Source organism: Limulus polyphemus, unplaced genomic scaffold, assembly GCF_000517525.1.
Source record: "Limulus polyphemus unplaced genomic scaffold, Limulus_polyphemus-2.1.2 Scaffold1997, whole genome shotgun sequence".
NCBI classification, from domain to species: domain Eukaryota; kingdom Metazoa; phylum Arthropoda; class Merostomata; order Xiphosura; family Limulidae; genus Limulus; species Limulus polyphemus.
The window spans coordinates 187,386-209,417 of NW_013667607.1; the positions used below are offsets into that span (position 1 = coordinate 187,386).

The 22,032-nt window shown below is 30.3% G+C and overlaps 1 protein-coding gene across 1 annotated transcript in view; it reads left to right on the forward strand.

Annotated features, from left to right (window-relative positions):
- The window catches only part of LOC106465605 (phosphatidylinositide phosphatase SAC1-A-like), a 31,972-nt gene extending 14,019 nt beyond the window's left edge, over window positions 1-17,953 (forward strand). The window contains 12 exon segments of the mRNA XM_022393531.1: window positions 629-816; window positions 1,682-1,768; window positions 3,075-3,143; window positions 3,485-3,564; window positions 5,194-5,292; window positions 5,963-6,101; window positions 7,079-7,148; window positions 9,695-9,767; window positions 11,615-11,708; window positions 13,798-13,899; window positions 15,656-15,716; window positions 16,596-17,953. Coding sequence (XP_022249239.1) covers window positions 629-816; window positions 1,682-1,768; window positions 3,075-3,143; window positions 3,485-3,564; window positions 5,194-5,292; window positions 5,963-6,101; window positions 7,079-7,148; window positions 9,695-9,767; window positions 11,615-11,708; window positions 13,798-13,899; window positions 15,656-15,716; window positions 16,596-16,738 — 1,205 coding nt within the window. The 3' untranslated portion in view covers window positions 16,739-17,953.
- The last annotated feature ends 4,079 nt before the right edge of the window (window positions 17,954-22,032 follow it).

A 22,032-nucleotide genomic window follows, 5' to 3' on the forward strand; every position in this document is an offset into this window, starting at 1 on the left:
AAATATTTTAATTCTATTATTTTTCAGCTTCATCGCTACTGGCTTCCTGTTATTCATGGATGTATCCTTCTTTGCTGAATTTTTTGTTGTTGACAAGAAATGTGAATTAAAAAAGCAAAGATGAAAAACCTTTTTAATGCATGCATTCATAGTTTCATGAATCTCCAAAAGTTTAGAAAGTAATCTTCAAACTATGAGCAGTGTAATAAACTGAAAAAGTATATCAGTATTTGTTTTATCAGAGTTCCTGTAATACAGTCAGATAATTAGTTTTTATATAGCACAGAATTTTTATCTATTAAAAAGTAGCTCTACTTCTCTTGTATTCATTCTAGTTTACTGAATATTTGGTATTGATAAAGCAATATAACAAATAATAATGTTATAAGCATAGTGATGATATTATAGTACATTTTAATACCTAATATTAATGTACATTACATGTACATGTTATTGAACATTCAACTAATAATTTTGAACTCGTTGGCAGCCATACCTAAAAAATATAAACATTTAAAGTTCTATATACCTCTGGTTAGAATAAAAGATTTTGATTTTGTTTTCAGTTTAAAAGTAAAGTTGAAAGCCTTCACCAATTTTGTTGTTTTCTTTAAGCCTATAAAAAAAGTCATGGCAATTAAAACTAGCATTATCAATCAGAAAACATTTTCATGGTGTCTGATTTCAAGGAGAAGTTGCTTACGTGCAGGCACACGATATTTTATGAGAGGCCTGGACTCCGAAGGTCATGTTGCCAACTATATTGAAACAGAACAAATTGTAGAGTTTGATGGCAGCAAAAGTTCTTTTGTACAGGTAAACATCGCTTAGCCTTGTTGTTTTATTTGAGATGTACATAATTTTTCAAATGGCTTAAAAATAATTGTTGTATGAGCATTTAGATAAATATTCATTTACTGAGAACTAATTAAAACTCATAAAAGTAAAGGTCAGAACTATTTTCACTAAATGTAACATTTATATAATTTTTTTTCAAATGTAGAAACATACCTTGTATTAACATTTGTATTTTGTGTAAACTTTCTTTTGAAAATCTTGAACATAACTTTTACAGTTATTAACTAACTTTTTTTTATCACTTAGTAAATTCAGGTATTGCGTAATAATCTATGTCAGATGTTCTCAAACTGTTTGTGACCATTCCTCATGGAGTTGTATTACAGATTTTAAAATAAAAGATATGTGTAAAACTTTATTTACATATCAAGAAATGTACTCAATTTGTATTTAGGGATGCCTGAAAATTTGGGGGTTGAGGATTATTCAGGGCCACAAAAGGGGGAGGGTCTCAGTCTTGAAGAACTTGGGAACCCATAATCCTTAGTATATTTTTATAGTATCAGACAATACATATTTTACTTGACTGGAGTCTGTTGACTGCATCCTTAAAAGTTTTAGACAAAATTTCAAATTAATAGTGCCAACAGTTCAAAAAGTTGTCCAAAATCTTAAACAGATCCATTCCACAGAAGTCTCCAATTGAGTTTGTTTTAGCACAAGGCTACATGGTAGGCTTTCAGCACTCTGTCATCTAAAATCTTTAATTTTAGCATTGTAAGTCCATAAACTTACTGCTAACTCATTGGGGGACCTCCAATCAAGTAAAGCAGTTTTCTTTACCTGAACTTTTTTCTTAATCAAGTGTATATTATTCTTTTAGACTCGAGGATCGGTTCCTCTGTATTGGACTCAGATGCCAAATCTGAAACGAAAGCCTTCACCTCAAGTTATTAACAATCAGAACCACGTAAGTTTGGTTTAATTGAGTAATAGTATATGTAATCCTGCCTGTATAGTGAAATGAAAGAATGTGTAGATATTGTTTTGATAAACATACTTTATTGTGTGTAAAAGCATTGTAGTGTTAATTGTACTAAAAACCTATAACTGTGAATTGTAAATGAGAAATATCTTTAGCTGTTCATAAGGAGCTCACACCAAATTAGGAACAGAAAGCTAATGCTTTTCCTTTCATTACTGAATGATAATCAACTCTTCCACATAAGTAAACTTGTAACATCTTTCAAAGCTTTATTCAGATGTCAGCATTACACAAACTCGTACTCCAACCATAAATTCTCATTTAATACAAGAAAATCAAAGACACGTGCTAGTATATTATATTTTTTTATTTATTTTGATTTTTAAGACATAATTCTGAATTTAAACAATTATTTATATTTGTTGAAGTTGATTATAACTTAGGAAACATTGATGAACATACACAAACTGTAAAGGTAAATGATGTTTTTGGTGAAGAGGTGCAGTCTTGTAATGCTCAGTGTATTTTCTCACTTTGATGTCATTAAAAAACCATTAATATCTTGTATAACAATTAAATATTTGACTGTTCTATGTATAATTATTTCTCTGTCATTGTTTTTTACTCTTACTTGACTTTCAAATTACAGGCATGATTGTTCTTTGTTAAATACAAAATGAACTCTCTCATTCTCTGTAATTATTTTTATGCTCATACTTAGCTGTTAGATTAGTTGTGATTATTTTTTTAAAAATAGATGAACCTTATATTTTCTGTCATTGTTTTTACCATTACTTGACTGTAAGATTACAGGTATGATTGTTCTTTGTTAAAACTGATGAACCTTATATTTTTTGTCATTGTTTTTTATACCATTACTTGACTGTGTAATTACAAGTATGAATGTTCTTTTTGAAAAAAGGTGAATATATGTTAGCAAATAAATAAAATGACCATGAACTCCACAGAATCTTTCAAAGTTTTTTATTTGCTCAGTGTTGATAAAATTTCCTTTACTGTGTAACATGTTTTTTCTTTGTTTAATATTAGTGTATACTCTTGTAGATGGTTTAATTTTTGGAATAAAGTGGTCTTAATTTGAATGATAGAGTTCATTACAGGAAATGTATGTTCCAAATGAAAGGGTAAAGCTGAAATGTTAAACAAATAAAAACTTTTGAAAGAGTCTCTCTAGTTCACCTTTGTTTTATTTATTTGTAATTATGTGTGTCATATTCCAGTCAGCATTACATAATTTAAAGAACTCTGTGTTTTTTTACATCACTTTTAGATTGATGGTTTCTCCAAACACTTTGACAACCAGATATTTAACTATGGAAGACAGGTTCTAATTGATTTGGTATGATTCAATTTTCTTTATTTATATGAAAAATCTTGAAATAAAGATTATTTTCATTCTTATTGTATTGCAATAATAAGAAATATTACTGAGTTGTGTTTATTTTAGAGCTACAAAGCCAGTCTGTTAATATCAACTGAAGTTTCATAATATCAAAACAAAAACATTATTAAATTTTTTATTTCTATATACATTTTCTATTTGTTTTTAGTGTTTCACTAAACATGTTTCTCTAAGTAAGTTTACTCTTGTGGTTTTATTTACAGACTTGGTAATTGTTTAATAGCTCTAAGTGAAATGTAAGAAGTGTTTGTCAAAGTTTCACTATTATTTGTGTGCAGATAGACCAGAAGGGTGCCGAAGGATGCCTAGGGAAGAGTTTTGCAGAAATGGTTCAACTTGGTAGGAATTCAAACATAAGGTGACTTGTTAATTTTGAATACTAGTAAAATTAATCAAATGCTGTTTAATACAGGAGATCAAAACTGACATAAATTTTTGTTGCATTATTGAACTGGAATGTTTATAAAATCTAAAGAAAATTGCCATTTTGCACATAGCTGAAAGTGAATAATAAAGTCATGATATAAGATGTTATTTGAATTGTTCAATAATGTAGAGTGAAACAACATTTTGCACAATTTCTAGAACAAAGTTGTAAGTTAATTACATTTAGATATTACTGACCACTGATTGATGTTTGAGAGTGGGTTACTGCACAGTAAGAATAAAAAAATGTTGAAGGTACCATGGACGGAGACGACCTATCTGATACAATAATACAGTTCTCTGCAACTGAAATTATTGCTATTTCTACTTACCTTGTATGAGAATTGTAAATTCAGGATTAAAATTGATAAAAGCTTGGTTTTTAAACTTATGAAGCTGTCCATGGATGAAACTAATTGTGTTTTATATGATAACTATCAGACTGGTGTTAAAATGTACTGTAATTTTGCCATTTGTAATAAAAAATTAGCATAAAAAATGGTAAAAACACACTATCATAGTTATGAACAAATGATTAAAGAATTAACAAAACATATAAGAAATTTGATAGGTTCTAATGGGGAAGGTGTTGCAGAACTGGGCCAAATAACTGTAATGCTTCTTTGTACTAATGTTTTTTTAACCAACAAAAATACATAGAAGAGAAGACAACTCCCAAAAAGAATGCTTTAAGATTTTTCTAGGCCTAAATAGGCAACTTGAATTTTTGCCCCACCCAAAAAAGAAGAAAAACAATGTTTGTTTTTTTACCCTATTTGTTTCAATCCAAATTGGTAAAATAAAATCTTTGCAAAATACTTATCTTTGCCATTAACTAAGATTGTCTTTCCTTAGAATCTTCTCCCAAGATGTGTAACTGTTTTGACTGTTTGAGCCTGATTCCTGTAATCTTGTTGTTTTTCAGTTATTGTTTTTTATTTGTAGCAACTTTCAAGATAATTGCTGGAAAGAAAGTATTTTCTGTAGTTTATTGGCTAGTTAGTGATTTCAGTAATTCACCAAGAAAGTGGATTTCTGTTTTAAATAAAATACTGTGCTGAAAAGATTAAAAATAAAATAAAATTTGACAACACATGGCTTTTCTTTCTTTGAGTTTGTAAGACATTTCTTTTTTTCTGCATAAATTCAATCACCAATAATTGCAGCAAGGTTTTTAATACCTAATCTGGAGCAAAAATATGAATGAAAACTATTAATTGTGCATACATTTAATTTATAGACTTTTTAAATATGTTATATTATGTTTTCAAACAAATTCTTCCACCTTCAGAGGCAATATTGTAATCAAAATTACATGATGATTGAATTTATTGAATTGCATACTTTGACATATAGATGCTTTTGATTAATAAGAAGTATAAAAAAAATCGTTTTTTTACTTTATATTATAAAAAGTCTAATACATTGTATGTACAGATCTGTCTTCAGATATTTCTTGTTCTGATTCCTATTGAAGCTCTTTTAAATCCTTTATGTTTGACAAGAATCACCAAGGGAATACATGAATTTTCATTCAATCATACATTTCTTTTTACATTAGGTATGAAGCTTTTGATTTCCATCATGAGTGCAGAAGAATGCGATGGGATCGTTTGTCAATTTTAATTGATAGATTAGCATCAGTGCAAGATGACTTTCGGTTAGTCAATTGTTTCAAGATTTAGGTTTTAAGTGCTTGTGTATCTTTTAGTGTAACTAAACGTTTTGTGAAGTAATGCATCTGTCTTTGCATTCTCTCTCACTCTTTTTTTTTAAGTTTAAATATACAGTATATGTCTTAAAAATTATATTATTTTGTGTTTTCAGATATTCTGGATTTGATTACTTAATGAGAAAACCTGATAAATAATTTTTTTGTCATGCACAGGAATTATTTTCTTTAATACTAATTTATTAATTGAATTAAATATGTTTAAGTCATAGTTTAGGGTTAAGAACAACAGTTTGATATTATATTGATCCATATTTTGTAATTTGAACTCTAACCAAATTTTTAAGATTTTAGGGGATTCATTTTAAAAACCAAATTATGAGGACAACCTTAGGAAATTAGTGATCAGAATGCCTGCCTCAGTTTACTCTAGTGTTTATAAGGTTTTAGCTTTCATATGTATTTTTAATTTTTCAAATCATATTGTACTAATTACTATATGCTACTTTTTGAATTATTGTATTTCTGATCTATCTCGTTAGCTTATTTTTGTCATATTTCTGATTAATGTTTGATATTAATTGAATGAAAACTTGTTTCTACATACATGATATCCACTTTTTAAGTCGTAGTTTATTTTTTGATTTTTTGGAAACAGGTATTTTCACATGCTAAAAGATGGCACTGTTGCATGTGTACAAGATGGGGTATTTAGAACCAACTGTATTGACTGCCTTGACCGAACCAATGTTGTTCAGAGTCTTTTGGCAAGGAGAAGTCTTGACCAACAATTAAAGGTAATTGTTTAGTTGTTGCTTTCTAAACTCATGATATTGTTATTATTTTACTATGATCATCAGATTTATGAGAACTGTTCCAAAGTGCTCCTAATGTCATATCATTTTGTACCATATTGCACCATATTAATTTTTAGTATTTTTATACATTTTTTACACTGTTAGGAAAACATGGAAATTAATGATCACAAGGTTTGTAGAAACCATTCCCACATTCTTGTGGCCAGGTGGATAAGGCGCTCGACTCGCAATCTGAGGGTCGCGGGTTCGAATCCCAGTCCCACCAAACATGCTCGCCCTTTCAGCCGTGGGGGCGTTATAATGTGACCGTCAATCCCACTATTCGTTGGTAAAAGAGTAGCCCAAGAGTTGGCGGTGGGTGGTGATGACTAGCTGCCTTCCCTCTTGTCTTACACTTCTAAATTAGGGACGGCTAGCGCAGATAGCCCTCGTGTAGCTTTGCGCGAAATTAAAAAAAAAAAAACAAAACCCACATTCTTGAAGAAGAAATCTTTTATGACTGTTAAAAAGACCGTAAAATACCCAGTGCTTCAAAATTTTATTTTATGTAACAAACGATTTTATGAAAATATGCATCCTAAAAACTGATAAAACCTGTATTAGTCATGTAAGTTGAAGATAATACAAATATGTGTAGATGAATGAAATGTGTTAAAACTGGGATTATTTCATGCTGCTAATACTTTCATCTGTTTGTCTTGTTATAGGCAAGGAGATACTTAAATGAATTGTTTTAAAAGTGGGGAAACAAGCAAGGAGATACTTAAATTAATTGTTTTAAATGGGGGGAAACAAGCAAGGAGACACTTAAATTAGTTGTTTTAAAAGTGGGGAACAAGCAAGTAGACACTTAAATTAATTGTTTTAAATGGGGGGAAACAAGTTATTTTTTAATGCATAAATTGAAATTGTCTCATGATCGTTATTTGAAAATATATTTTGTTTTCTCTGTGCAGAGATTAGGAATATTAAGAGAAAGACAGAGGATCGAAGATCAAGTGAGCTTTGAATTTGTGTACAGAAGTGGTAAGTTTCTTTACTACTGTGTGATCCTTAAAGTAATTTACAGTATTTTCATAAAGAATATCCCTGTTTCATGTTAAAGAAATTCTTGCAGACTATGTATTGTTTACTTAACAACACATCTGTACAATTTGGCCATCATTTCTTCCAACAAGTCGTCCCACATGTTATGGAATTATACTTATTCAAACTGGAATTTTTATACATAACAAATCTTACTCAGAAAGACTATATTAAAGCTTTGCACATCAGTTGCATTTGTGGATATATCGATGACATACTTATACCTAATCATCAATGTTTTCTTCACACAGCCAAACAAATTTGTACACTCTCGAAACAAGTTCTTTCACTAAAAACAAAGGACACTACCTGGATGTAGATATCATTATCATTAACCAAACTTATCAATGACATTGACACATTCAACTTTGAAGTTGTAAACTTTCCCTTTCCAAGTAAGTTATATTGCAATTGTTACTACTTGCAGCTTATTAGATACAATAGAATTCCTTCGACCTTACAAAACTTCTTGGAAATAACTTATGAACTCACTTATGTCTAACAAACAAGCTTTCTTTTATCTCTTGTTAAATACAAAATTAATTCAGTTTTGTTCCATTAACTTTGAGTTTTACAGAATATTACAAAGTTTTCAAAACTTTCATGTCTACACTTTAATTTTTTGGAAATTGTTTAAAGTATTTTTGAACTGATTTTCCTCTTGTTAGTTCAAACTCTTATTATATTTAGTTAATACTAACTATGTAACAGTTCTGTAAATGCTATAACATTACATCATTGATTGAATTACATTAATTTTTGGTATTTACTTTATTTGCCATATTTATCCTAACATCCCTTTCTAAGCCTTGAACTTTTTTGAATCGTATTGCATTATAACTTTTTGGCTTTTACAAAATATCTAACTTTATTACTTTATGTTGCCCAGTCTCTCTGCTTTGTTAACCTTATGTGAACAACATTGCACCAACCCAATTTCTACGAAGCTATACCAAGCAATGTTTGCTATAATTCTAAGTTTAATAAGTATATCTTCATGACATTTAGAAAGCTTTTAGTAAACATTAAAAGTATATGTTCATGAAATTTAGAAAGCTTTTAGTAAACATTAAAAGTATATTGTACATAAAAAATTAATTTTTTATAAAGATTTATCTGGAATTTACTGAGTCAGCCTGACTGAGTCTGACTACTCTGAGTGCAAGATGATTTTTATTTTAAGAATAAAAAAATACTTTTTTCATCCTACAGCTTTCATATTTCATTTGCATAACCTGTAAAACCTCTTAAATGAATATCAAAAATATTTTTTTTACTAAAACTTTTTTATATTTTATCTGTTATTTTCTCTACTCTAACATTAACTGTAACAAAATAATCAATGTAGGGTAAATTGAATAGTTGAAAAATATGAAATAAATCAAAATTATTCTTTCATTTCTTTCTTTCTAGAATAACTGCATAATGTTATAGACAAGTACACACTTTTTATTATTACAGCCAAAAATAATAAACTTTTCATATCTGGGTTACTTTAGTTTTATTGTTTTACAGCAGGGTACACTGTTAGCCATTTCTCACAGCCATACAGCTTTGCATAAACAAACAAGTTATGAGCATAGCAGAAATGAATAACAAACATTCCTTGTGCACATATCATGCTACAGTCTTGACTATCATGAGAATTTTTTTATGTAATTTTTGTTTCATATAACTTTTCTTATTTAACGTAATAAGTTTCTAATTTTTTTATTTAGTTAACTTTATTCAATAGAAAAATATACATAAATAACAAGAAATCTAATACTTGCTCATCCAAACTCCCATTTTTTGCTGGCGACAAAATATTGTAGGCCAAACATACTGTTGATGTGAATGTGCTTTGTGGTCACTGTGAGAAAACCTATACACTGGATAGGGGAAGCAAAGAATACTAAGTTTATCTATTATATTGTAGGCCTACTTTTATGTAACAATGTTGGTAGTTCAAAATATTTTAAATGTTTATTTCAAATATGAAATTTAGAATGGGGCTTAAACTTAAATGCCTTAAATTTGATATCTATTTAACCAAAGGAAAAAAAAATAAAACATATTACAGAAATAAAGTAGGATTTTAATATTTTTCTACAAATTTACTTATTAACAAAGGAGTTATACAGTGATTCAGTAGTATGTTTTAGTTAGACTTAAAAAACCATCACTAGATCAAATTTAATACATGCTCCTTTTCATTTTCATATATACTCTGTAACAATGTGTCCTTTGATGGTATGCTTTTAGCTGACAGTCTGACTTACCATTTTTTGTTTTACATTAATAAATAAGGAATACCTTAGGTGGCTTTTTATTCTTTAGAAGTAACTTTATCAAAGTATTTGGATTAATATTGTATTTATTGTTGTGTCCATTATATGATGTCCTTGTAACTTAAAATATGTATATTTTGTCTTATGTTTAAAGGCTTATGATCGAAAACATTTTTTTGAAAATGTATTTGGACTCATATTTGTGATCATTTTTAGTGTGGGCAGACAATGCTGATGTGTGTAGTATCCAGTATGCTGGAACAAGTGCTTTGAAAACAGATTTCACAAGGTGAGGTGTCTCACGTGTGAATAAAGTGTGGTTTAGATGTAGATTGAGAAAAATTTAGTGTATCAATTGATTAATGCCAGAAAATATAAAACTGTAATTTTTCTAAGTTCTACCATTACAGCTCTTCCAAAGATGCATTGTTGATATCATGGCACATTCTTTAAAGGTTATGATATCCTAACCAGTTAAAACATATTTAAAAAAAAAGGCAGTTAGAGAGTCACAAATGTGATTCAGAAGAAATCATAGTAAGGGCAGGACTTAGAAATATCATTGTGGTGTGTGACTTTTGCATCAACCTGTGTTGTTTAGAAGAAATTCAACAGATAAGGATATACATTGCTAAAGATGCTGTATACTAGGGTACTGGGGGAACATGTAATTAGGGTACTAGAGTAAACATAGCTAAAAATATTAGTTTTTACATGACAAAGGTACTGGATTCCAGGCACATGTAGTTGAGAATACTAAGGAGCATAATTAGGGATACTAGAGTAAACATAGCTAAAAATATTAGTTTTTACATGGCTAAAGATACTGGATACTAGGGTGTATGTAGTTGAGGGTGCTGAGAAATATATAATTACGGGTACTAGGATACACACATAGCTAAAGGTGTTGAAATATATGTAGTTAGAAGAGCAAGGGAACGTGTAGCCAATGGTGCTAAGGGTACTAGATTGCATGTATCTGAGGGTGCCGAAGTAGGTGTGGTTAGGGATACTAGAGTGCAGAGGCATATGGAACTAGAAAGCTTGTGGTTGAAGGTACTATGGTTCATACATTTAAGAAAAATAAAATGTATGTGGCTAGAGGTACATGCTTCCAAGAGTTAAAAGTTTCTCAGAGTTTGAATTTTATGTAAAAATATTAAAAAATCTGTATATAATTATATTTTGGCTCTATGATAGTAATATGAATAGTATTCATAACTTCTTCATTTGATCATTATAAAATATGTGTTGTTTTCTCCAGAAGTAAAGCAATTACAAAACGCTGTACCATAGTACAAGCAAATGGCATTGCATAGCTAGATGTTGAAACATTCAATTATTTGTGATTTGAAAACTGTTACAATTATGAATAAACCATATAGCATTTAACATGGCTACAGTTTTACCAGCTTTACTCCACATTCATTAAAACAGTTAGAAGATTAAAAGTCCTTCACAAATTGGTATAAGTAAAATGTTATGTTAAAGCAACTTACTGGCTTTTGTGTGGTTTGATATTAAAATGTTGTTGAAACAGGGCACTTTAGGGAAAAAACTATGAAGCAAAAAAAAAGAAAGATTAAAAATTGTAAAATAATTTGAAAGCAACTCAAATTTATGACAACATTGAGTTTCAAATACGTGTCACATATGTTCTATGAATTTGCTGAGCTTCGTGTAATAATGTAATAATTAAGTATTCTCATTTTCTGTGTGTTGGGCACAGCATGGTTGTTAGTGTGTTAGACTTCAGGTTGAAAGCTCTAAGGATTAAGCTGTGGTGACATTGAATGTGCTCTGCATTTTCAGCATTGGGTGCATTATAACAATAACAGCCAACTTCCTTTATATCTGGTTGAAAGGTGTACAGATTTTTTATGGTGGAAGATGGTGCTTTCCCTTCATCCAACCTGTTGGTAGTTCAAAATTAGGCACTACTTTTTCTGAATGCTATGAGTCTCTCATCTTGCTGTTTAACCAATGTTATTGATATAATTTATTATGCATTAAATATTATTCAACAAACTGGCATGCCATGCTACTAGTTCTGCATATTAATTTTAATAGACTGGAATCTTATCTTCAGATGTACTCAGTGTGCATTTATAGAATATATCTTAATTATTTCTGCAGGACTGGAAAAAGATCTGGAGTAGGCTTGCTCAAGGATGGCTGGAATACATTGATAAGATACTACAAAAATAACTTTGCTGATGGGTTCAGACAGGTAATAATATTATAAATAAAATAAAGTTCTAAAATTTGTTTACTCTTGGATATTAGTTAGTCTTAGACTTTCTGTAGCATCTTAAATTAACATTTACTACTCAAGTAGTTGGCTTATCAATTAGTCATGTTTTGATTATCAAGGAAGATATCAGTTGTATGGAACATTGGGGTGCAAAGACTTTGGAATTAATGTGTTCTTGTATGTACTGAAAATAGTCACTAAAGTTATTTTACAAATTTTGTTATAGTTTACTTCATCTGAAAAACGTATAACAAATATTATACAAGTTTTAGTTCTACAACAATCCAATGTCAAACATTTGTGTTTTCAAGTCAATATTAAATTCAAATAAGAAAAAAGGTTTAAATCTTTAAAGGAGTAAGAGAAGTAACCTTCAATAAACCCTATCCTGTCAGGCAAGGATTTATTTAATGTTCAGTATATTAACAACAGTTTTATTAGTTGGATCTAAACAATGTATTGAGTGTGGCAGTAAACAACTCATGAACTAACACTTAAGTATGGATGTGATGATAAGCAACTGATGAACAGAAGACAAAAGTATTGAGTGTTTTAGTAAACAACTAATCAACTGAACAGTAATTATTGAGAGTAATGTTAAACAACTCATGAATTTGAGATTTCGATGCTCATTAAAATTATATTCTTAAAGCCCTCTTGCAGAAAATAGACAATAAAAATATATAAAAAGATAGTCCACAAGAGAATATCATGTTGAATAACAGAGTATATGTGGTTTTCATGGTATTAGGTATTCTAAGATTACTTGATGAAATGTTATTTTTATGGAAATGTGTAAAAAGTGGTATCACAGTTATCCAGGACCCCAATTAGAGGCTGAGTTTCTCACTCACATAAAAATAGAGTTCATTCAAATTTATCTTCATGGTAAAAAGGATAAAATACTATTTCTTATGAAGGAAAAAATGTTCTGAACAGCATGTACACATGAATTACCAGTGTACTTCAAGCTCAAAAGAAAAATAAAAAGTCAGTGTTTTCTTGATGTGTAATCTTGCATGTTATTATTGATGCCTTTGACTAATTACACGTGTGTGTTGTATTTTATGTCTCACTTTTTGAAAGTTGTATAGCACAGTTAAATTGTACTCTCACAGTAACCTTCCATCTCCCAGGAAAAGTTAGAAAGTGTTGTCATTAAAAATGGATCATCATTATATGACCTAGTATTTACCTAGCATCTTCAATGTGTTTCTAGGTTACTGAATATATATATACATATACATAAAGCACAAAAATCTGTGTCTGTCTGTCTGTCTGTCATCTAACTACTCCAAGGTCACTGGGCCAATCTCAGCCAAACCTTGTGGGATGATAGTTTTGTAACAAGGGGCATGTTAATGGGGGGTCAAAACCTGATTTTGAGCATTTATTATATTTGACATAAGTTAATGTTAACCACATTCATAAATGGTGCTAGAAAACAAACGTTATTAAATTTTTTATAGCACAATATACACACAGTATGGGGGGGGGGGGCACACAAACTGAAAACTGTAATAATATATTATGTTATAAATAAATTGTGTGAAAGTTAGGATTTTTGTGTTATTTATCATAGCATCCACCCCTACATCTTTTTAAGTTCATAACCTGGACAAAAGATGGGTGCATCAGCTTGTTTGTATATAAACACCCAGTTTGAATTATTATAATGTAACAGATATTTCTTGGTGACTAAAAATGTTCCATATAATATTAATTTTGGATTATTAGGAAGTGGCAGATTTATTTCTTGATGACCCAAAATGTTGTAAATAATATTCATTTTGGAGTATTAGAATGTGACAGGCTTATTTCTTGGTGATCCAAAATGTTGTATATAGTATTAATTTTGGATTATTAGGAAGTGACAGACTTGTTTGTGGATATCTACAAACATCATATATAAATGTTCATTTTGGATTATTAGGAAGTGAGAGACTTGTTTGTGGATATCTACAAACATCATATATAAATGTTCATTTTGGATTATTAGGAAGTGACAGACTTGTTTGTGGATATCTACAAACATCATATATAAATGTTCATTTTGGATTATTAGGATGCAATAGACTTGTTTCTTGGTAACTATGTTGTTGAGGAGAATGAAGGAGTTTCAAAGCTATGTCCACTGATGGAGAAGAAGGACTGGAAATTCTTGACTGTAAGTACTATTAATTGATGACCTCAGTTTTGGAGAATTATATGCTATTCACCCTTACATCAACTTGATTTATGTGAAAAGTACAAGTTTCTTCAACTTCGCTAGATCAGTTATTGTCAAGGTTAGTAGCCTATACAATCATCTAAGTATGATTATTAACTAGTAACTACTCTTTTACATATATATATAACTAGATACTAAATTACTAATTAGTTTTATCCTATTCTTTGGCTGCTAATCTCATGTTTATTCAGTAAAGACCTGACAAGGACTATTTTGGTGTTGTTAGTGGCAAAGGTTTGATTCCTGTTCTTCTTGGTGGAAGTAAGGTGTGTTATCCACTCAACTGGAGCCTTCCCCAGTTAGAAATTGAATCAACTAACTGTTTGAATGTTATTTTAGTATTATACCAGGTCTTGTGTGACTATTATGTTCCTCAATTCTAACTTTTGTTGGTCTTTTTGTTTTTCCTGTCCATTGAGTATTTAGATGGTTTTGTGTGTAATGTACCTAAATGTAACAACATTGTGTTTTGGCTTTTGAATACTGTTGTGACTTTATGCTGCTTACATATCCTGAATGTTTTGAGAGAGACCTCTGACACAGGGAAATATGGCTGTATGTTTGTAATTGTAGAGAATCTAAAATTTAGGAAAGTAATAGGCTTACAAGACTTGGTAATTCTGATCTATCTGTAATAGCCTACTCCTGCTAGAAAAGAAGACCGTAAGATAAGTTGGTATAAAACTAAAATAATAGGATATAAACCAAGGATAGAAAAAGAAAGGCGAAAGAAATCTACTGTATCCACCTAAGTGATAACACACTCAATCAACCTAGCATAGAAGTCATCAAAACCAAATTGAGAACATTCAAATAGTGCATTGAAGGTCAGAATGGGAGAGACCCCAGTTATGTGAATAATGAACCAGTCTTCCATCAATAAGAGGTGGGATCAAATCCTAACCATTACCAATACAGTGATAGTTTTTCTCATGAATTCCCTAAGAATGGCAGCAGATTAGCAGGCAAAACATAGGATATAAATATTTGGTAATTAGTATCTATTTGTGTGTGTGTATATATATATATATATATATTAGTTAATAATTATATGTAGGTGACTGTATAGGGTACATTGATATCCAGTTGCTACAATGAGTATCTGTCGTTAATCAAAAAAAATATTATCATCAAAATGCATTTTTAACCCATTAACTGTGGCAGGAGCAGCTCAGTTGCTGTTTTCTGACTCGCAGATAAAACTGAGTTGCCATCAATCACAATAAAATGGTAATTTTCGTCATTCGCATAGAGTTAGAGTTATATGTGTGTGACTGACGGATATTTCAGTCATTCACAGCTAAGCCATAGAACTTCAGTGCCAAAAATAGCCATCATCCGCAGTTAATGGGTTAAGGAATGTGGAATTTTATTTTGGATTAGTAATTTTGTTTTTTCACTAGACCTTTTTTGAATATGTGCCTCATTCTTGCTTGATTAACAGCTAACTAAAGTTGTCATATAATGTGAATAATGTTCAACAATGACTAGGTGAAACAACATGCTCACATGACTGGAAAATTCATAAAAAAAGTAAGATAGAGTGAACCTTTATGTATATTAAGTATACCATTACGCATTATTCCCAAACAACAAACATTAGAAATTAATCTTTTGAATGTACACCTAAGTGTTGTATGTATATATGAACACACACACAAATCATAATAATTTTTTTATTTCCTTTCTATAGCTTCCAGTTATTCTGCTGGTAGCATTGGCTATGTGTTTCATCTGTCTTCTTATTCCTGCAGGTAACTTTATCATAATTATGCTGTTGCAACTTTTTCTTATATTGAAACATTTTTTTGTTTTTTAACCAAACCTTTCTGAATGTGTGAGATATTATGTTTTATAGAGTCGTCGCTAGGTGCTTAAAAGATACGGGGCTTGAACCTGTAGGTGCAGAAATTTTTGGTATTTCAGTAGAATATCAATCATGGTTTTCTATCCTGATATTTCATGTGCCGGTGCCTAGTGACGCCTTTGTATATAAGTACATCTTATAGCTCTAGGAATAGGAGTAAGGAGAGGAAGCTAATTAAATTAAGGGTTGAAAGTTTTGTATCATATTCTAATGGAGTACTTGGTTCAGATTGCTTGAGGATTAGCTTGTCTTGTGTCAAAAATAAATAATGGGCTGTTTTATTATTGTTTGTTTACAGTAATTACACAGTTATAATCATCAAACACTTTTGTTATAATGTTTGTTGTTTTACTTCTTTTTTTAATTCTCTCTGAAAGGAGACATAAATATACTAGTAGTATGACAAATAGCACAAACATCAAATCATTTCTTTCGTGCATTCTGTTGAAATTATTGTTACTGAAATTACTAAAAGAAGGCAGTTAAGTCAGCTGTAAAGTAGAAAAACTATCACTCAAATTATATATATATATATATATATACTACATATTATATATATTATTTGTTGAGTGATAGTTTTTTCTACTTTACAGCTGACTTTTGATAAATTAAGTTTTCTGATGGTAGTAATGTTTGAGATAAAATTTGTAGGTTCTTGTATTTGTTACAGCATTACAATTTTAGATCTAACCAGTATCGTAAGAAAATTTTACTCAATATAAATACTATTGTTAGTAATATCTAATTGTTTTCCGTTTTTTTTCAGTTCACACCACAGAAACGATCATGTACATGATGTTCTGGGCTGTAATGGTTGCAGTCACGTTAAGTGTCATCATGTATTATGGTGTGGAATTTGTAGACTATCCAAAGTTACGAGAATTCCGACCAAAGATTAAACATGAGTGATCATGTGGGAATGTTTAATCAATTATGCTGAAGTAGCAGTTTCAATCATGTCATTATGGGATTATTTTAAATGACAAGTGTAATTTAAGTGGTGTGTGTGTGTGCCAAAGCACTTCAGAGGTTGTATAATGTTTTTTGGTTTTAAGTCTAATCAGATAACCAGTTATCAGTTAAATCAATGAAGCTTTAATATAAATCCACTGGTTATTGGTTAAACTGGGATATTCTTTGATGAACATGATTTTTGGATGTAAAATAAGAATTTGTTGCTTATATTTAAAATCATGCAAATCTGTTTCTTGTGAATCTTTATCTCAGGTACATTCTTCTGATTCTTTAATAGCTTTAAATTTGTTTTATTTTCAAATAAATTTAACAGATGGAGTTAATCTGGCTATTTATTTTGGTTATTTCTTGATTATTTCATGTGGAAACTATAACATTTTGCAAACAACATTAAAGAAATGTGGACGATGCTTAACATGTATGTTCTAGTATTTAAAATTCTGCAGCTACATTTGAAAATCTCCTATTAATTCATATAATTGACAATTGAAGCATAAGTAATGTTATGAAGCATTGCATTTGATATAAATGTAAGTAGTTCAAGAATGAAAATAAAATTGCTTGTTATTTAAATAATAGTAACAAATGGAAATAACTGTGTGTTTTATTAGATGGCAAATAATAATACATTTTCTCCAACACTAATGTGACAAAAGTTTTAATCTTTACATTCACTACATTTGAAGATGAATGTTGAAGAGAATGAGGTATTACTAAACATATCTTTGATAAGTTAGGTTTTCTTATGGTTCAGGAATGTAGAAGATAAAACTAATAACTTGTTAAATATGTATCCTGTTCTGGAAAAAAATTAAATTTGTAGGTTGTCTGATAACAGGTAGTTAAGCTGTTAGCTTAGCCTAGAAAGAGAAAGGTAATAACTTGTTAAATTTTTAGCCAAGTCTGTAAATGTAAAGATAATAGCTTCTTAAACTTAGTAGTTTGATCTGGAATATGAAACCTTGTTTGGAACTAAAACAATAATCTTTTTTTTTTTTCACTTATTGACAGTGAATATAAATGTTACTTATTTCTCTGTTAAAAAAATAGTTTGGTGTTACTAATTTTTTGTGTCAAAGCCACCCTTTTGTGTTAAATAGTTGTAGCTTGTAGACTGGCTGAATAACATTTGTTTACTTATAGTATAAATGTGAAGATTTGACAAACTGTTGATGAATATTTATTTTCATAACTGAACTGGTATTATGTTGAAATATCTACATATTTTTTCAAACTAATCATCAGGTGATGGAGCATGCTGTATAAATTTTTCTTCATTATGGATATAAATATGTTCATAGACAATCCTTGAATATGTATGGTGTTAAAAAAATCACTGGTCCAAAGAAAAGTTCTAAATTGTATTTTGACTTAGTATATTTCAAGTTCCTTAGTGATATAGATATAGTAAATCATTTCTTATTGTTTTAGCTAGTTTAAAGAAAATCCATTAGTTCTTATTAAGGTATCAGTATAAACTTTTTCAAAGAGTTTGCATCAAAGAGAAAATATGACTTTTAACATTTAAACAGTCCTGTCTCAAGTTGGCTTATAGTCATAAAACAGTTTCAGTTCAATCTGGTTATGCATTCACATGATGCTTATAAAGTTTGATGGGATTTTTTTTATTTTTCATGTGAAGATTGCTGTAATATTGTTAAAACTTATGATTAAGTTGTTTTGGTTGAAGTTGTAACAGTTTTCAAAGTATATATATATATGCACACAAACACATATATATGTATTAAAAGTGTGTATTATGTATGCATTATCTAAGACCTGCAAAACATTTGAAGTCAAGTTAGTATCTTTATTGCAGCAGTACTTCTTTAAATACAGGATTTCTAGAATAATGCAAAATAATTCTAATTGCATACACCAAAATCTCCAAGTTCACTTGTCTTAGGCCTAACATTAGTTAAGCCTTTATTAAGGATGGCCTATATTCAATAAGAAGATACATTAACACTGTAACTTGTGTATGTTTTTAGCTTTAGTTTAGTTAGGGCTAAACTTTACCATACTTAATACTATCATTAAATATACTTATAATGTTATTCTACAACCTAACGTTAGACCTTTTTAAAAACTTTGATTAGCTTTTAAAGTATTGTACAAAATGTCTACTAAAGTATATTTGCATCCATTGAAATGAAGTGCATGTGCATTTTTTAGGACAAATTGAGTATTATTGTAATAGATAGGAGTTTTGACAAAATTAGCTTTATATTAGTGCTTTATATGATGAAGAATAATTCACTCTATCTTCTTATTTTGTATAGTTTTTAGAACAGCACTTTGTAGTTTTGTGTGAAAAGAAGATATGCAATGGTTAATAGTTTTAACAGTTGTAATAATTATATCAAGTACTGCAGAAACATGCATTTTTAGTGAAATGATTTTTTCTTCTATCTGGAAAAACATTCCTCTCACTAACTTTAAAAATAAAATATGTATAAAGTGACATCATATTTGTAAAGTTTGATGGGATTATTTTTTAGACAGCATGATAATCTTTTTTTGTGAAATTTTTAAATAAAACAAGTTGACTTAGAGTTAAGCCTGTAAAACCCAAATCACATTTGGTCAAGTTGTTTTATTGTTAAATGCTTTGCACATACAACCTTCATACACATCAAGACACTATGCTAAAGCAAAACAGAACATAGAAATTATTAAATTCTACCATGAACCTCTTACTAGTTATAGAATCTATTATAGTTTCTGCTTTAATATGTTGGACAAATGTTTTATACACACATACACAGATATATATATACCTTTATCATGCTGGTTATCACAGGATAACAATGTAAAGTATATTTATAAGTTTGTTCATGGGATTGTTTTTTGTTTGTTTTTTCAGTAATTAATCATTAATGAAAATCTATGAGCACTTTAGTGGGGATTAATTTGTGCAACAGAGTTGACATCAGTAAGATCCATAGAACAGTTTTATGCCACTTTAAAACAATTTTAATAGCAAAGTTAGGACTGAAAGCTTACTATTAAGATAGTTTTGATGTGTATATTACCACTGTTCCTTCTTATGTTTCAAGACATTTAATTAAAACTAATATTGTGCTTTTAAAAGACAATTATTCACATATTACCTCAGAGCATGTTATTTCTAGTAAAGCTCTAGATAAAAAAAACCTGGCCTGGCATGGCCAGGTGGTTAGGGCACTCGACTCGCAATCTGTGGGTCGCGAGTTCGAATCCCCGTCCCACCAAACATGCTCGCCCTTTCAGCCATGGGGGTGTTATAATGTGACACTCAATCCCACTATTCGTTGGTAAAAGAGTAGCCCAAGAGTGGGCGGTGGGTGGTGATGACTAGCTGCCTTCCCTCTAGTCTTACACTGCAAAAGTAGGGACGGCTAGCGCAGATAGCCCTCGTGTAGCTTTGCGCGAAATTCAAGAACAAACAAACAAAAAAAACCTTCAACACTATAACATGTGTACAATGCTGCATTGACTATTTTTATGTGATTTACATTCATTGCACTTACTGTTTTCTTACATATTTTTTTGTTAATTAAATAAGTTAAAAATTAGTATAGTTGATAACAGAGTTTCTGGAGAGATGTTGTTCAAATGATGATTCATGCATGAAACTTTAAATGGATACTTCTATTAGTTCATATTACAAGAAAAAAACGTTAGCCACCTGAAAATCCAAGATGGCTGCCAATTTTTCATTCTGATGACCATTTTCAACACAACTAATAGATTTGTTCAATTGTAGTGATCTTAATGTCTCATTATAAGTGTTTGACCATGTTAAAACCAATTCCGCTATCTATAAACGATTTCAAAGTTCATTTTTCTCATTTCAGCATATGATGACAGGGTTTCAGGTTTCTGGATGGTGTACAGATCAGATGGAAATTAAATGACATTGGATAAACAATCAGGCTTGGTGTAGGGCAAAGGCATAAACCTAGTTGTATCCCATTCATCAAATTGCATAACATATAAGGTGATAAAAAGATAAACACTGCCTTAAATTGTTAACCTACTAGAATAAAAGGAAAATGTGTGTGCCTACTAAATCTAAATGGTAAACAGGCTGGAGTAAATATTGCTTTTATCAACAGGACAAAAAAGAAGACCTCAAGTTGCCATCAAAAATGGACAAAGTAGCTATAACAACATTGTAACAAATATACCTCTGTTTGATGCTATCAGTGCTATACTAATTATGCTAGACCCAACCAGACTAGAAGAAAGTAACAGCATAGTGAATCTAAAGACAGCGCTAAGAAGAAACAGTGCAAAGTATCATCAAAGCTGTAGACTTATGTTTAACAAGACGGAAGGCTCAAAAAGAAGTTCTGCTGTTGCAACAAACAGAGGAGAACCATAGCAAAGTAAAAAGAGTTTCTCATAGAAAAAAAAAGAAGCATCAGAATGCTTTATATGTAAGCAACAGCCCCTAACACATGCTAGGAGTCATAGTGATGGAAGGTACCTTACAAAACTCATTGGTGATGATGTCTTGACACAGAAGCTTAAGTACCATCCTGCTTGCTTAGTATCATTATACAGCAGAGATCAAGCCCATCTAAATGCCAAGAAATATTAGAAGAGTATGCAAAACTTGGCCTTTTCCAAATTTGTCACTTGCATTACTGAAACGAAGGCTACCAGTGAAGGTGCTGGGCCACTCATATTCAGGCTTGCAGAGTTAGCTAACATCTACAAGCAGTGATTTGAACATCAGAGTATTGAATCACTAGGTGTTATATCAACAAAGTTAAATAACCTGTGACTATCTCACATGACAAAGTTTTAGAAATCTCATCAAAACTAGGATAAGCAATGGTATTTCACTATGTAGAAGACAAGGATATATTCCATACATCTTGAGAAAAGGATTATTTACAATGAACAATATTGACCATAATCCAACTGCAACTACAGCTAGCACATCATTCCATGGCACTAGTCTCTCTGTCTTCCATCATCTCATTCTAAAAATAAAGGTGAAGTGTGAGAACTACTCAGAATGAGAGCTAGGATAGCAAGGAAAGTTCCACAGATTCCTGAATCCTTCACCAATTTTCATCTAGCTGACTGCATGAAGAAGAAATAATCTAAATCAGCATCCACTAAATGTTTACCAAGCCATTGTTTGTTTGGGAAAAACATAAAACTGAAGTATGATTAGTTGGAAAGTATGATGCTCTCTGAAAAAGTGGATAATTCTATCTGTATAACATGGT